The 18521-nt window shown below is 43.4% G+C and overlaps 1 protein-coding gene across 2 annotated transcripts in view; it reads right to left on the minus strand.

Annotated features, from left to right (window-relative positions):
- The window catches only part of LOC109899825 (methylcytosine dioxygenase TET1), a 46516-nt gene that overhangs the window by 12322 nt on the left and 15673 nt on the right, over window positions 1–18521 (minus strand). The window contains exons 1-4 of one of the 2 annotated variants that reach the window (XM_031835495.1): window positions 8572–14891; window positions 8053–8103; window positions 428–2747; window positions 139–229 (exon numbers count right to left, since the gene is read on the minus strand). In XM_031835495.1, coding sequence (XP_031691355.1) covers window positions 139–229; window positions 428–2702 — 2366 coding nt within the window. In that variant the 5' untranslated portion in view covers window positions 2703–2747; window positions 8053–8103; window positions 8572–14891. Of the gene's footprint in view, window positions 1–138; window positions 230–427; window positions 2748–8052; window positions 8104–8571; window positions 14892–18521 lie in introns of those variants that run through there. The other variant, XM_020495396.2, reaches the window with a different exon arrangement.

An 18521-nucleotide genomic window follows, 5' to 3' on the forward strand; every position in this document is an offset into this window, starting at 1 on the left:
TTTGCCGTCCCAATGGAAATATAAATGTATAAAGTAAAATGGCTAGGCAGCAACAAACACTTGTTTTCCCCCCCAAGCTTGGTTGTGGAATGGAATAAAAAAACTGATGCAGTTTGGCTTGTTAGTTTTTGTTGTTACCTGTTCTCCATCATCTCTCTGACGGCTGACACACTGGGTCCAGCACCAAGATGAGTGTAGTACGGACCCTCCTCCTTCTCTATGATTTGCTCTGTGGAGAGAGAGTCGTTTTTAGAACGCAGCTTCAGCTTATTTCCCGGAAAGCAAATGCTATGTACATGGATGTGACAAATACAGACCCAGTCAACCAGTCATGTTGTGGCATGCAGAGAAAATCATATTCATAATCATCATAATCCTCATCATTATTATGTCCACCACCACTACCATCATCATCAAGGTGACTCACCCATGCAGCCACAGGAGGGGATCTCAGAGAGTTTCTTAGAGGGGGTGTTGAGCAGGTTCTTAGTGGGCGTGTCCAGGAATATGAGGGGTGATTCCAGGAAGCTGTTTACGTTGTGTTTGGTTGGCGTCAACTCCTCTGATAGGTCCAAAGCACCATCAGTTGACGTGGACAAGATGGTGACCGGACCAGACTTCTCCACCTTGTAATACCCCTGCCGTTGACCCCCAGAGGAGTAGCCGTTGGGTAAACTATGGTTCAACCCAGTTCTGTGGTTGTTAGAGTCTAAACTGGTGAAACTGGGGTTGGTGGAGCTAGCCTTTAGGTTAGCACCGTGCTGCTGCCAAACGTAGGGCTGCGATACCTGAGAATACAATCGTCTTTCACACTCATGTCCCTGTCCAACTCCTTGTCCCTGTAAAGGGTCCAGGTGACCGTTCAGAGGACCATTGTGGTGACCGTTCAAATGCGACCACTGTTGGTTGTCATGACCATAACCTAGACCACGAATGACGGCTCCAGAGGTTTTGTGGTATTTGACCCCACTGTGGCTGTTGCTGTAGTAAAAGAGCTGCCGTTGTTCCTCCTGAGCCTCAGCCAGGTATCTCTTTAGATCCATTTGAGTCTGAGGCAGGAACAGGCTCCTCTTGTGGCTGAGCGACAATGTCTTCGGCTGGGGCAGAACCTTCTGGACCCTGGCTCTGTGGGGGGTCTTGCCGTTGGGTGTCCTTTTGGACATGGGGATCTTGTTGTTGGGGTTGTAGCCCTCCTCTTCAACCCCTTCCATCCCCTTCTTCTTCCTAGGTTTGGAAGGTGTGGAACTTGGTTTCCTCACAGGGATTTTCTTGTTGTTGGGTGGTGCATGCTGGGAATTGTAGTTGTACTTGATGGCCGAGACTGGCGTTCCTCTGGGAGGGTTGTTCTCAGAGTGCTGGGAGGGTTGGAAACCCTGCTGCTTGTGACGTGATTGGATGATGAATGCCAACTCGGCCAGTTGAGCCGCCACCTCTTCCTCATCCCTGTTCCTCCCGCTCTTACCCACCGTCCTCTCTGTTGTTTCCTTACTATTCCTCTCCATGTCTTTCCGCTCTCTGAAAGTGCCTTCGGACCTGTTATGGTGAGAACTAAGGTCTTGGTCTGCTCTCCTGTACAGGTGTTGTCCTGCTCTCTCGGTGCTGTCGTAGGGAAGTCTGCCACAGTCCGAGCTGGCTTCTAGCAGGTCCTGTAGGGACAGCTTGCCAGTGGCTGCGGGGCTACGGGAATGACACTGGATGACAAGACTCTGTCTGGCCACCGGGGACCTGATGACTGAGGTCTGGTGCAGAGGGGAGCGTATGACTGAGGTCTGGTGCAGAGGGGAGCTGATGATTAGAACTTTGTTGGGGAGGAAACCTGTAGGGGGTTTGACATCCTGGAGAGAGGTGTTTCTACTGGATAAGTGCATGGAAGATGTGGTGGGGTTTTGACCATGTGCGTCCATTCTAAAGGGTTCTGGGGGGTTTTGGGGGATAGATGCCAGTAAGGTTAGCGCCTCGATAGCAATAGCTTGGTCATTGCTAATATTCCTCTCTTGCACCAACGACTGGATGCTTGGCAGAGAGAGATCTGGAGAGGGTTGCTCTCGTTTGACAATAATGTCAAGAGCTTTCCGTGGACTGATGGGAGTGCTTCTCAGGAGTAGGTCTACCTTAAAGTCATCCGGCTCTGTTTTTAACGAGTGTAGCACCGGGGAACGGGAGCTAAACAGCTTGTCCTCCAGCCCCTTCCTATCTGTGATAGAGAAACATACAACTGCTGCTAGTGTGGACAGAGCGTCCACATAGACATCGTCATCATTGCCCCCTAGTAGGGTGGAGGACTGCTCTGTAGACCACACCCACGACTCCTCCAACTTTATCTTCTTCAGAGGAACGGTCATGGTGTCATCCGGAAGTGCATCATTGGGCTCAGAGCTGCCTTTGGGGTATGTGGTTTTTGTAGTCCTTTGGGACTCTAATAGTCTTGTAGTCTTTTGGGAATCTGGTGACACTGGAGCAGTGTTGGTTTTAGACAGGTTTTCGTCAGCACCATTGTGAAAAGATGAAGAGTAGTGGTGTTGCAGAAGAAGTGCATCGTTGGTGTCCTCCAGGCCAGGCTCTCTCTTGATAAGTACTGCTGGTCGGCCATCTAGGATTGGGGTGAGAGTGTGGGCGTGGGGAGGGTGTGTGTGAGGGTGTGTCTGGGGGTGTGTGGGAGGTATGTGACACTCCTCCTCTGCCGTATAGCTTTCCTTTACCATCTGGACAGGGCTTCTGCCATTTATTGCGACGCCCTCTGGAACCACCTGAGAGAGAGAGCGAGAGAGAGAGTTGCCACAAGAAAAGGGCAACCAGTTAAGATTAAACACAATTGTAAATACAACCCACATGTATGTTTATATATTTTCCCTATTGTACTTCATTTGCGCATCGTTACAACACTGTACATAGCCATAATGTGACATTCGAAATGTATCGATTCCTTTTAAACTTTTGTGAGTGTAATGTTTATTGTTCACTTTTGTTGATGGTCTATTTCACTTACTTTGGCAATGTGAACACATGTTTCCCATGCCAATAAAGCCCTTTGAATTGAATTTAGAGAGAGAGAACGAGAAAGAAAGTGAGAGAGAGACACACGGAGAAAGATAGATTTGAATCTATAATTTCCACTTGAAAATTTCAGACTTGATTTGCCCTAATGATAAATATATCAACCCCTACAAACACTTCCATTAATTATAATCCTCATAATAAATCACATTTCCTGTTGCTGTAGGATTATTTTCCTGCTGTGAGAAACTGGTTGAATTAAGATAGCAGATCTGTACCTTACTGCTTTGTGTGTGTGTGTGTGTGTGTGTGTGTGTGTGTGTGTGTGTGTGTGTGTGTGTGTGTGTGTGTGTGTGTGTGTGTGTGTGTGTGTGTGTGTGTGTGTGTGTGTGTGTGTGTGTGTGTGTGTGTGTGGGTGTGTGTGTGTGTGTGTGTGTGTGGATACAGTAGTGTACATACCATAATACTGTCATGGAGCAAGGCCAAATCTTTTCTGAACCCCGGAGTTTCTATATTAATAGGAGCTTGCAACACCTTCCATAATTAATGATAATGTCGTTGGCATCCAATCTGATTAAAACAATATGACAGAGATAAAAACACCACAGTGCCAAGACTCCACCCACTAAATTGTGTGTGTGCCTGTTTTATGTATAGTTAATGAACTGTTCTAATTACAGGGAGCCTGGAGGTGGGTGGGTGTCAGCTACTTGTTTACCTTGTCTGAACTGTCATTAAACTCACTGTTTAACCACTCTTTATAGACTACACTACCCAGCATGCACTCGCTGTTTTAAAGCCTCCAGGCCTACAGTACCCAACATGCCCTGTGAGAAAGGACAGCCACCAGCCGTCTAGTCTTGGTCACATCCTTCTTCTAGGCCACTACTAACACAACTGACTCAACCCTAGTTCAATTAGTTGAATTAGGTGTGTTAGTACAGGGCTGGAACAAAAATGTGGACTGGAGTTGAGAAACACTGCTGTAGTACAGGATTAACTGGGCTAATAAGACACATGAGGGTTTGTGTTACTGCTGTTACTGGCACAGAGACAGTTCTATCTCACAGAGGACCAGTGCAGCTCACCTCATCATCACATCTCTGTTGCTGGGTAAAACAAGACGTGTCTATCTAATGGAGAAAGGACGCCCTTACGTGACAGACAAAGGGTAGGCAGGTAGTATGAAGTGTGAACATACTTTTACAGTGTTGGTGGTACTCTAAAAACGTACAAACCCTACAACAACCCTATAAATAGTCTGAGCTGCTACTGTAGGTCACTGATATTAAATTAGATTAGCAAGAGGGACATTGCTTACAACAACAACAACAATAGAAAGGCAACATACAACATAAAATCATCACCATAAGCTGTAAGAAGAATGCACTTTACATTGATCAGACTCAACTTAAAGCACTGTCTACACTTTCTCTAACCCACACACCAAACAGAAAACTCAGTCTGTGGATCAATTACGGGGTGAAGCCCTCTTCTCTCCTTCCACTAGAGATGAGAATTATACACAATAATACCCTCCCAATACACTGTAGTAAAACCCCAACTCTATTTACAGTCATGTAGTATTCAGAACACCCCTCCTCTCCTCCTCTCCTGGTCTCGTGACCCTCTATTACCACTAAGAGCATGCTGCTACTGATAGCGGGAGAGGAGGCTGAGGCAACATCTTGACTGCTGCTGAAATCATAAGAGAGAGACATCACAGAGAATGTGGAAATGAGCTACTATTGAGAAAGAGAGAGAGAGCAAGAGAAAAAGGGAGCGAGAGGGAGAGAAAGAGAGACAGATACAGAAAGAGGAGACAGTAGGAGAGAGAGAAATTGATGGAGAGAAATAGGGAGAGGAAAGAGAGAGAGAGAGAAAGAAAGAAAGGGTTAAAGGCAGTGTGTCACTCACGTTAACCTGCTTTTCATAGCAAAGCAGTAGTGGCTGGGTTCCAGCACTACGCCAGCAGTGTGTATGTATCATAACATTTCATATAACAGTACATTAATATATTTTTTGACATATACTGTAGATATGGGTGTCTGTAATGTTTTTGTAAGATATACAGTACCAGTCAAAAGTTTGGACACACCTACTCATTCAAGGGTTTTTCTTTATTTTTGCTATTTTCTACATTGTAGAATAATAGTGAAGACATCAAAACTATGAAATAACACATATGGAATCATGTAGTAACCAAAAAACACTTGGTCTGCGCAATGCTCTAAGTACACGTCACGGTAATCCATCTAATCCATGAAACAAATCAAAATAGATTTTAGATTTTAGATTCTTCAAAGTAGCCACCCTTTCCTGAATGACAGCTTGCACAAATCTTCACTCCTGTCCTAGCAACAAGACTGCTCTCTGACTCCTAACGACCCTCTCAGAGGAGAAGGGTTTCCAAGGAGGTTTCAACCGAGGGACTATCCATTCCTAACAAACACACATACAGACACGCATCAATACACACACACATACACACACACACACACACACACACACACACACACACACACACACACACACACACACACACACACACACACACACACACACACACACATACACACACACACACACAGCTCCACATAGGGAGTGTCCATACACCATATACAATGCACTCCACACACAGAGACGCATACAAAGATTTCCCTTTTACGCTTGCTTCGAGGCAAGCAACACTGAAGCATGCATGAGAGCGCCAGCTGTTCCGGACGACCGTGTGATTACACTCTCTGTAGCCCATGTGAGCAAGACCTTTAAACAGGTCAACATTCACAAGGCCGCGAGGCCAGACGGATTACCATGACGTGTACTTAGAGCATGCGCAGACCAAGTGTCTTCACTAACATTTCCAACCTCTACCTGACCGAGTATGTAATACCTACAGTTGAAGTCGGAAGTTTACATACACCTTAGCCAAATACATTTAAACTCAGGAATTGTGAAAAAACTGAGTTTAAATGTATTTGGCTAAGGTGTATGTAAACTTCCGACTTCAAAAGTTCAACTGTTTAGCAACTGTATATACTAGGTTGTGTCAGAGGATAGCCAGAAAATTGTCAAAGACTCCAGTTACCCAAGTCATAGACTGTTCTCTCTGCTACCACACGGCAAGCGGTACCGGAGTGCCAAGTCTAGTTCCAAAAGGCTCCTTAACAGCTTCTACCCCCTGCTGAACAATGAATCAAATGGCAAACCAGACTAATTACAAATGACCTCGACAAACCTGTACCCCTGCACATATACTCGGTACCGGTAACCCCGGTATATAGCCGTGGTATTGTTGTTCTTGTGTTACTTAATATTTTTTTTTTAATTCTAACTTATTTAGTAAATATTTTCTCAACTCTATTTGTTGAACTGAATTGTTGGTTAAGGGCATGTAAGTAAGCATTTCACGGTAAGGTCTACACCTGTTGTATTTGGCGCATGTGACAAATAACATTTTATTTTATTTTACTTCTGAAAAGAAGTGACATCATAAGAATACAGTAGGCATTTTCACATCCTCATTGAATGTCACAGACAGCAAACAGGTGGTTCTACTGTCAATCCTTTCAGAACATTCTCTTAAAATAATGCATTAAAAAGGCTTATTTAAAAGTATTTGAAAAGTAATTCTTGATAAAGTAGCTCTCTGATAATCCTCAAAAACCACAGGCTGCAGACAGTCTTACGACAACTATCCCACTGTATGCTGAACTTAAGACAAGACATAAAAAAGCATGCTTCCTTCCTGGGCTGAGTGTGTGAGTGTGTTTCTCTGAAGTTCTGTGCATCGTATTCGTTTCATTCATAGAGCGTAATGCCACCTTCCTCTCTGAACTCAACTTCACAGAATCAGACACACACTGACTAAACAGAGCAGTGCACAAATACATTAACTCCTACAAACACTGCAGCTACTAATAATACTCTTTCTTCCAGCCAGTCAGGCTAAAAACAGAATCAAACAGACTCATGCAAACACAGTAGCACAAAAAGAAAACATTGCATAATGTACTATCACGACTGCTACTACCGCAGCTAAAACTACCACAGCACAACCTACAAACACTCTTCTCCACTTTTCAATGAAAAGTTACTACTACTACTTCTGTCCTAGCAACAAGACTACAACTGCTCTCTGACTCCTAACGACCCTCTCAGAGGAGAAGGGTTTCCAAGGAGGTTTCAACCGAGGGACTATCCATTCCTAACAAACACACAAACACACACATCAATGCACACACACATGTGCGCACACACACACATACACACACAGGCACACACACACACACACACACAGGCACACACACACACACACACACACACACACACACACACACACACACACACACACACACACACACACACACACACACACACACACACACACACACACACACACACACACACACAGCTTCACATAAGGATTACCCATCCCTAGCATCCCCAAACAGAGAGACAAGAAGCATCTGTATCTCACCAAAATATATAATGATATGCCTTACATCATATACTACTACTACTACTACTACTACTACTACTACTACTACTACTACTACTACTACTACTACTACTACTACTACTACTACTACTACTACTACTACTACAACTACTACTACTACTACTACTACTACAGTAGCCTGGCGGGTAGGAGCGTTGGGCCAGTGACCGAAAGGTTGCTGGATTGAATCCCTGAGCTGACAAAGCAAAAATCTGTTGTTCTCCCCCTGAGCAAGGCAGTTAACCCACAATTCCCCGGGCGCTGTTGACGTGGATGTCGATTAAGGCAGCCCCCCCCCCCCCCCCCCGCACCTCTCTGATTCAGAGGGGTTGGGTTAAATGTGGAAGACACATTTCAGTTGAATGTATTCAGTTGTACAACTGACTGTATTTCCCTCTACTAGAACCAGACAGTAATGCTAGTCTAACTACTGTTAACTCTCCTCTCTCACACAAACAAAAAAATAGACAGACAGAAAGAGAAGGACGCAGACGGATCCTTGTCCCACCACGGCTAAAAAAGACATGCAGAGAAAAAAGGAGAAGGGTGGTTGTTACCGTGGAAACTGGTTTCTTTAACGCTCCTTTGGCCACGTCCTTGCACGCCACCTGGAAAACACAACCCCCCCCCCCCACACACACACACACACACACACATCGTTAGTGATTTAGAGGTTACACAGTCCAACAGGAATAGTAATAATAACAATCAACTATTTGTATCAAACCTTTTATATATAGTTAGTATTAGTTAGTATATAGTTTGTATTCTAATAGTAGTATACTGAAACTGCTTCCAAATACAAACACAACACACAAAACACATGCAAACACACAGGACACAAAACACTGAAAAACAGTAGGGCTAGTTATCATAATAATACATTCTACCGTAAAGTATCTTTCATACACTACATTGTTTATATCCTGATATCCTGAAACTGTTTCCAAATCCACACACAGCGCAGCAGCACAGGAGACAGGGTTAGTCTCCAGCTAGAATGCTGTACTGTATTAATATGCGTCTGGAGCTAGACAATAGCCTCCAGGGCTACTAAAGGCTCCAGGCAGCTTTACCTTGTCTGTCCTCAGAGGCAGAACCTCCAGTTTGGGTAGTATTATATTCCTACAAGGTACCGGTAGCCATCTTGCTTTGCTTTGCTCCCCTCAGCTCTAGATAGAAGAATAGCAGGCTACTATAACAGCCGTCTCTGAGAGGAGGGCGAGCTGAGCTCTCCACTACCATCGCCAGAGCAGAGAGAGGCTGCCTGCCTGTCTGCCTGTGAGACACTGTGTAGAGAACTGCTGTTGCCGCAGACACGAACACAGACATACACACACACTCACGTAAACACACACACACGCACACACGGCATGCCTCTCGCAGACACAGACTGAGCCCCGCCAGCCAATGGGGTGAGGGCGTCAGCGGCTTGTAAATGATCTCCCATGCCTAGTCCCTCCTAAACAAAGGAGCTCCTATGTGGGCTTTTACTCTAGCCCCTACGAACGGGGGACACACACAAACTGTGGACTGGACAACGTAGACGCACCAGACTGGAGCTGAGCTGAGGAAGAAGAGATAGATGTGTCCACTGAGCTGTGTCTGTCTGAGATATTAACCCTTTAAATGCCACTCACAAACTGGGTGTGGGAAACAACATGTTATTTATTAATATGTTTATTAATGGCGTATTCAACATTATGGAAAAGTTGATTAACAAAATTAGGCCTAACACATGTATTATATTGTTTTCTATTGTATTCTATTCATACAGAAGTAGACAGGGTCAGAGTTAGACAGAAAATACAATCACTCTGAGATGATATTGCATGAGAGACAACAAGAACATATGACTGAATTCAAATCACTGGTATAATTATTTAGCATCTTAATGGACCCTGACTGTAATGCAAAGCACACACTCCTGTCTGTCTGGCATCAGTCATAGCTCCAATGATTCCTCCAAGTCACCTCATAGTTCAAACTACAAACACTTGTCCTAGCCTCTATAGTCACGTTACGCTAGCTTTTTATGAACACTGTGTCATAACGCTATGAGCAAACGTCAATCTTAAAAATATATATATATTAAAAGTATCAGTTTTATAACAAGACGAGAGTTGCAGAGTATTTTTATTATCTAAGCTGTGATTTGGGGCTGTGATTTCCCTAAGCTGTGATTTGGGGCTGTGATTTCCCTAAGCTGTGATTTGGGGCTGTGATTTCCCTAAGCTGTGATTTGGGGCTGTGATTTCCCTAAGCTGTGATTTGGGGCTGTGATTTCCCTAAGCTGTGATTTGGGGCTGTGATTTCCCTAAGCTGTGATTTGGGGCTGTGATTTCCCTAAGCTGTGATTTGGGGCTGTGATTTCCCTAAGCTGTGATTTCTCCAACTAACTCAATGTACACAAACCATGACAGAATTCGCCCTAAGCCATGCCACACTTTCCGGGCTTGTGTTCATTAGGCACGAAACGGAAGAAAATGGACTGAAAAAAGGACGGACTACCTACACTTTTACAATAAACCCAAATGTACGTTTTCTGTTGCAAAATGTTTTCAGACGTTTTCCGTTTCGTACCCTAATGAACCAACCCAGCATTGTGAAACACCAAAACACAGTCAGGTGGTCGACTACTGCTGCATGAGTGTAGCACCAGCCCACAGTGGTTCTGCTCCAGTAACTCTCTACTCCCTGGCATACAGAAGTAGTGGCACGAGTTGTGTGTGTTTGGGGTGGAGAAGAAACACACCCCTGACTCTGACGAGTAGACACCCAGCCCTTCTCTCTCTCTCACTTTCCCTCTCTTTCTCTCTCTCTCTCGTTCCCTCTGTAATTTCTATCTATATCTCTCCCATATCCTCCCCTTTTCTATCCTCTAGCCTCTCTTTCACTCTCTCCCAGCAACTTCTCTTCCTTTCCCCACTCTTTCTCAGCCTCTTCTCAGAGAGAACTCCCTCTTCTCTCTCTCCTCTCTAAAGATGACCATGTGGTGTCGGCAAGGCGGAGGTCATACCAGGACAAGGGAACAAACTCAGGCAGGCTCCCTGTGTGTGTGTGTGGTGTAGCTCAGATACTACGACAACAGCTTATCAGTGTATTCATAACAACCAATAGCAACAGGCAGCATACCAACCCCAAACAAACACACACGGACATCTCTCGTGAGGATAAACCACTGAATTAAAAGGACATCATAGTAAGCACAACTAAGATGTGGCAGTGTTTAACAGACAACTGTTCTAATTTTCATAAGAATCCTTATTCTAACTTGACAGGAAAAAATATATTTTAGAATTCCATTCAACTACAAGGTGTAATTGAGGCAGGTTAGAACAGGTGTAACACTCCACAGAAAAGGAAAGTTTAGATGCAGACAAGGCGAAAGTGAAGTCTGGACTTAAACAGCTAGTGCCAGTGCTAGATGGAGAGAGAGAGAGAGAGAGAGAGAGAGAGAGAGAGAGAGAGAGAGAGAGAGAGAGAGAGAGAGAGAGAGAGAGAGAGACCGACTGTGCGTGTTCTAAACAGGTCAGGTTGGCTTTCCAGTCACCTTTAATATGAATCACCACAACTTTCAACCACCATCTGGTAACATACTGTAACGAGCCTGTAAGACCACCGAAAATCGCAAGGAGTTTGTTGACTAGATTAAACAGTCTAGGACACTGATTTCCCATAAAATAATCAAGTTGTCATTTATTTGGATGAACACAGACAGTGCACCCCAGCACTTATCTTCCACACAATGCCTCACCAAAACTCTCCCCCAGCATGCCTCACATACAGCAACTAATTTGCATAACATTGTGTGACAGACTGATAGACTTTCGAATGTGTAAAACATTACAATAACACACTTAAGAAAGGGTTGCAGCCTGCAGGACACGTGGTCAGTAATTTGGATAGTCCTCTACACCATACTTTACTTGGAAGTTTTATTCAATTACATTTTTCCTTGGATCTTACCAGATCTATTTGGCAAAACCTTCTGATAACAACAGCCCAAAAATGCCAGTCAGATAATCTGCAATGCTCATCTGTGTTGGGTTAAAGGTCTGCACAGGACTGATTTCTTCATCCCGCTCCAGCCCGCTCCCACTGATTTTAATACAGCGCCCGCCTGCTCCTGTTGACTTCTTGTCCGACTCCCACCTGCTCCCGCAATCACTGGTCTAATCCACCGCAAGAACTGGTCTCCAACCCACTGCAATAACTGGTCTAATCCACCGCAAGAACTGGTCTCCAACCCACTGCAAGAACTGGTCTAATCCACCGCAATAACTGGTCTAATCCACCGCAAGAACTGGTCTCCACCCACCGCAAGAACTGGTCTAATCCACCGCAAGAACTGGTCTCCACCCACCGCAAGAACTGGTCTCCAACCCACTGCAAGAACTGGTCTAACCCACCGCAAGGACTGGTCTAACCCACCGCAAGAACTGGTCTCCAACCCGACCGCAAGAACTGGTCTCCAACCCACCGCAAGAACTGGTCTCCAACCCACCGCAAGAACTGGTCTCCAACCCACCGCAATAACTGGTCTAACCCACCGCAAGAACTGGTCTCCAACCCACCGCAAGAACTGGTCTCCAAACCACCGCAAGAACTGGTCTCCAACCCACCGCAATAACTGGTCTAACCCACAGCAAGAACGGGTCTCCAACCCACCGCAAGAAATGGTCTCCAACCCACCTGCAAGAACTGGTCTCCAACCCACCGCAAGAACTGGTCTCCAACCCACCGCAAGAACTGGTCTCCAACCCACCGCAAGAACTGGTCTCCAACCCACCGCAAGAACTGGTCTCCAACCCGACCGCAGTCCCGCAATATTATTGTAGGTATATGTGACACAGCTCGCTTTGATGCCCCGGGTCTTAGCAATTTTGCCACCATAGGCAAGATCAAAATGTGCAAAAATAGCCTAAGAAATAGGTTAACCTGTTAAACTCTTTAGCATTCTCTAAGCGACACATACTGTATATTCTGAACTACCTTCATTAGATATATTTAGATTGCATTCTATAATTCCTACAAACACAAATTGTCCCCATCTCGAGGAATAAGAGATATGAAAGTCTAGGTTTGAAATCAAATCTGTATTGTGCTGACTGCGCAAAAATGCAAATGCTTTCCGTTTGAGTTATATTAGGTTTTATTTTCATCGTAGTGCCATGCCTTCATTTTTTGTTTTACAGGAATGATGTACATACGAGGAGAAATCTGAAGTCGTAACCTTTTCACTGATGCAATTAGATCTCATGTCTGATTCCCAGTTAGTCCATGACGTGACTTGGCCACTTGAAACCAAAAGTGTCTGGTTTGATCTGGTTTGGGTAGTACCTCACTGTGCGAAAATGTCTGAACGGATTCTCAAGCCTGACATCATAAAATGACCCGAGCGATTAGGCCTTTCAAGTTCTAAAACGTATTTTCCCCCATTTGAAATGAGTGAGATAGATCAGCGGCACATATGGAGGATGCATTCAAGATAATATCAGGGCGGCTGGTAGCCTAGCGGTTAAGAGCGTTTGGCCAGGAATCAAAAGGTCACTGGTTTGAATCTCAGAGACAACTAGGTGAAAAATATGTTGATGTGCCCTTGAGCAATGCACTTAACCCTAATTGCTCCTGTAAACTTCTCTGGATGAGAGTAAATATAACATTAAATGTTGATGGAAAAGAAATGCATTATGATGACCCTGCATACAACAGTTTTGCACTTTCTGTGACTTTCCCTACATCGCATACCATATAAATATGGCTGTAGTGCATGATTTATGGCCTGTAGAGGAGGGGGGGGGGCATTCTTATGACTTCCCCAGCGAAAAGACAAGTGTTGTTGCTTTAGAATTATATGTACTTTGTATTTTGTATTACTTTGTATTTTCTGACTGAAATTGACAGAGTGGGTACCACTTAAGTTCCAAAACAACAGCTCAGAGTTTCACAGGTTAAACTACCAGAGATTCTCACCTTCCAGACTTGAAATTGTATCAAGTCGCCACCCAGGACTTTTACCTGCGACATATAGTTAAATAAACTAAAGAGGAACAATGGGTACATATTGAAGATGGCCATACAAATTCCCAAAACCTTTTAATGTGTCAATTTTCAAAAGATAAATCTAAGAACATTAACAACTTCATAGTTAAGAACATTATAACAATATGGAAGAAAATTAAACATATTCTACAAGAAACAATATCACTCCCTAAAAACACAACCTTATGGAACAATCCTTCAATAGCTTTTCAGAATTCACTGATAAATTGGTTCACATGGAAAACTACAGGTAAATGACTTGGTTATAGGAAATGTAAAAAGTTCCATGACAGAATTCCAAATACATTTTGGACCGGCTAATGTAGCTATTTTCAAATTAATTTAAAGGTTTCATATCACAAAATCTGTATTTGAAATATTTTGGGACATCAGAGCAATCTTGAGAGAATGCTATTTAAGACAGAAAAGGATATTCATATGATAGGTAAATTGCAGGAAATGAAAATGTACACTTAATCCAGTTTATGTATAATGTATAGAATTTACTCTACAAAATTCACAAATTCGACAGCACAACCGCAGTCATGTCTTAAGTGTAAAACTGACAATGACTCAATAATCCAGGCCTTCTGGGAATGCTATGAAGTCCAAAAGTTATGGGCGGAGTTAGAAAGTGTAAATTGACCTTTAATCTGTCTGTCTGCATATTTCAAGACATAACATATCGGTGAAGCGAGATACCCGATGGGTTGAACGTCAATCATCTTGAAAAAACGTATACTTAAAAACTAGAAATCAACCAATCCTCCATTCCGCCAAAGTTGGTGCCTCTCCTTGTTCAGCCAGCGTTCGGTGGTCGACGTCACCGGCTTTCTAGCCTCCACTGATCTACATTTATTTTTCAATTTGTTTTGTCTGTATTGTACACACCTGGTTCCCATTACGTTTGAATTATTTCCCTATTTAACCCTCTGGAGCCATCATGGTTTTGTGCGTGTTTAATGTTGTCAGTTGTCTCGTTTATGTGATTCTGGATTTTCATTCTCCTTGTTGGAAGATTATTTTTGAGTAAAGTTACTATTATTACTCATCTCTGTGTCCTGCGCCTGACTCCGCATTACCCACATCACCTAGACTCTGACAGAGGACTCCTGAATCGAGGCAAAAATAAGAATCTCTGCATTAACTTTAATGTTAGCTAAATGTAGTAATGAATAAATTGCTAAAATTGCTAAAATGTCTTTAAATTCACAAGTCTGTGAACTGTTTTGTGCAAAGTTTTATATTGTCATAATACCTGTTAGCAAAGGTGTCAGCTAGAGATGACATGCAGGAGCTTGCAGGGAATTGTACTTTTGCATGATTTTACTTTGATGCTAATTAGCATTTTTTGAATCTGAGAGTAAACAGAGCCAATTATATATTGATAAAAGTCACCTTGTCTGAGAGAAATTTACATGGTTATCAAAACGTCACACCAGGGTAAAACTACACAAAACACAGCCCTTATTTTAAGTGTTTCTAAAATCCCCTGTGGGAAAATTAATGGTGGAAAAATAATTGAAACCATTTCCCTGTTTGACCACTAGGTTTTATGGGTATTATGACACCTCCACCGTGGGACTCTATTGGGCTACATCAGCCACGTAGTTTGAAAGGCAAATTAAAATAGGAGACCGGACACTTACTTGACCTGAGCAACATTTTACATAACTTTTAGGAGTGGGATGATTTGCAGATAAATGTGTTATCAATATTTTTTTGCTGTGAATGTCGGAACCTAAACTATAGCCTATCATACAATATTTAGGAAGTTAATTTAATTGCTTCTCTGCCCATGCTTGCATAGCCTACAGGCTTTTTAATTGAGACCACGCATAGGCACATTTCTGGCTGTTAAACAGCCATCACTGGCACAGCTGCCTACATACAGACTTGAAATCATTGGCCACTTTAATAAATGGAACACTAGTCACTTTAATAATGCCACTTTAATAATGTTTACATACCTTGCATTACTCATCTCATATGTATATACTGTATTCTTTAACTATCTATTGCATCTTAGCCTATGCCGCTCTGACATTGCTCATCCATATATTTATATTTAAATATTCTTATTCCATTCCTTGTGTGTATTATGTATTTGTTGTGGAATTGTTAGATTATTTGATAGATATTGCTGCACTGTCAGAACTAGAAACACAAGCATTTCGTTACACTCGCAATAACATCTGCTAACCATGTGTATGTGACCAATAAAATTGTATTTTATTTCATCTCACATGCTCACCAAGTTTAGGTAGGCTACTGAACTTGAAGCAGAATGATCCTATGTTAGTTTGTGATAGCGCAACAAAGAGTTGCTTTTAATACAATAGATAACACATTCAAAAGAGAAAGACAACTGTTCAAAATAATCTGCGGGACAACAAAATATTTTCATCCCAAAGTTATCTGTCTGACCGCCTGCTCCCACCCGTAGCATGAAAATGAAAAATGCAGACTGAGCCACCTCTCAGGTCCCGCGGGAATGAAACCACAACACATAGACATTCACTGATACTTTTTATTTTATACCTTTATTTAACTAGGCAAGTCAGTTAAGAACAAATTCTTATTTTCAATGACAGCATTGAAGGAGGGGCAGAACAACAGTTAATTACCTTGTCAGCTCAGGGATTCGATCTTGCAACCTTCCGGTTACTAGTCCAACACTCTAACCACTAGGCTACCTGCACCCCAAAGATCTACACAGTCAAAGTAGCCTACAGTTGAAGATTGATTTCTGAAAGTCTGAAGACTATGAGTGGATGGACCACTTTAACTACTATAAGTCCTGCACCCTTCCAATAACCTTTTCTCTCCCCGCCACCCCTTTACAGCACCCCTGTAACTCCTGTTCCATACTACAGTTACCCCTTCTCCCTACTCCTGCACCCCTCCTCCCATCACCTACCCCCTCCACTGGACCCCTAATAGCCTGCTCTTAAAATGTCCCATATGTTTATATTTTAACAAGTTGTCCAGCTCTCGTTAGGCACAAGTAGTCCTGGCATTAATCATCCTCCAAACTCTCAGGACCCTGGCGAGGTAAATGAGTCCCTCTGCTGCTAAACTGTAATGTGTCTTGATGACATCTGGAAACCAATTCCACAGGACAGATCGGATTTATGGCAAAATGTTGTTACTGCCAAAAGCTGACAATTGCAGCGCACTGCCAATAGACCGCCATTACTGCCAATAGTAATGTCAATGTAATATACTGTTAATGTCTCTCATTTGCTAGGTATAACACAAGGTAGATGCCAAGAACCATTAATTTCCTACTTCCTAGCTCCCGTCCCTTGTTTGCATCTCTCTCGTCTCTCTCTACTTCTTGGCCTATGTCTTTCCCTTCTCTCTTGCCTCACCCCTCCTATGTCTCCACTCTCTCTCCTCTCTTACTCTCTCTCTCACATTTGACGTTGTAGTGGCGGTGGAAAAAGCTGCCTGTTCTTCCAGAGCTGACTAGGAGCGCGTGGTGACAACCTTGGGAAAACATGACTCCATGCCTGGACCTATCCCCATCACCGACACTAAACTCACACTCTGTAAATGAAAGCTATACAAATACACACATACACACACAAACATGCGCACGGAAACACACACAACCCACACCCTAAAACTGTATATTAACTCCTACAAACCAGGTGTGAGGAAAAGCGAGGGCCTTAATTCTCCATGAAAGGCACAGTGGGGCAGTAAAGCCATGTAGAGGCCGAACACAGACGACAATGGCTCATACAGGACACCCATGGGACGGATCATACTACACTGTACTACACAATAGTAACTACAGCGTTCAAATTAAATACTACAGTGGGAAAAAGATCTAGGTCTAGTCACAATCAAACTCTCTGTGTTTCTGCCTCTGTCTAATAACCTTGTCTCTCTCTCTCAGATTGGTTGGCTAAGTAGGTTAGTTGTAACTCATGTCACCCTACACACATTTGGAAAGTATTCAGACCCCTTGACTTTTTCCCTACTTTGTTATGTTACAGCCTTATTCTAAAATATATTAAATTTGTTTTTCCCTCGTCAATCTACACAAAATACTACATAATGACAAATCAAAAACTGGGGTTAAGACATTTTTGCAAATTAATAATAAAAAAGAAAGAAAGAAATATCACCTACATAAGTATTCAGACCATTTACTCAGTACTATGTTGAAGCACCTTTGGCAGTGATTACAGTACGAGTCTTCTTGGGTATGATGCTGCAAGTTTGGCAAACCTGTATTTGGGGAGTTTTTCTCTGCAGATCATCTCAAGCTGTGTCAGGTTGGATGGGGAGCGTCGCTGCAGAGCTATTTTCTGGTCTCTCCAGAGATGTTCTATCAGGTTCAAGTCTGGGCTCTGGCTGGGCCACTCAAGGACATTCAGAGACTTGTCCTGAAGCCACTCCTGCGTTGTCTTGGCTGTGTGCTTAGGGTCGTTGTCCTGTTGGAAGGTGAGTGAGAGATTTACCAACAACTATGAGACAGTCTACAGGGAGGAGGTGAGGGCTCTGGAAGTGTGGTGTCAGGAAAATAACCTCTCACTCAACGTCAACAAAACAAAGGAGATGATCCTTTTCATCAAGGATCTCTCTGTACATTACTCTGTTCATCTTTCCCTCAATCTTTACTAGTCTCGCAGTCCCTGCCACTGAAAAACATCCCCACAGCATGATGCTGCCTCCACCATGCTTCACCGTAGGGATGGTGTCAGGTTTCTTCCAGATGTGACACTTGGCATTCAGGCCAGAGAGTTCAATCTTGGTTTCATCAGACCAGAGAATCTTGTTTATCATGGTCTGAGAGTGCTTTAGGTGCCTTTTGGCAAACTCCAAGCGGGCTGTCATGTGCCTTTTACTGAGGAGTGACTTCTGTCTGGTCACTCTACCATAAAGGCCTGATTAGTGGAGTGATGCAAAGATGGTTGTCCTTCTCCTTCTCCACAGAGGAACTCTGGAGCGCTGTCAGTGACCATTG

This window comes from Oncorhynchus kisutch, linkage group LG11 (assembly GCF_002021735.2).
Source record: "Oncorhynchus kisutch isolate 150728-3 linkage group LG11, Okis_V2, whole genome shotgun sequence".
Taxonomy (NCBI): Eukaryota; Metazoa; Chordata; class Actinopteri; order Salmoniformes; family Salmonidae; genus Oncorhynchus; species Oncorhynchus kisutch.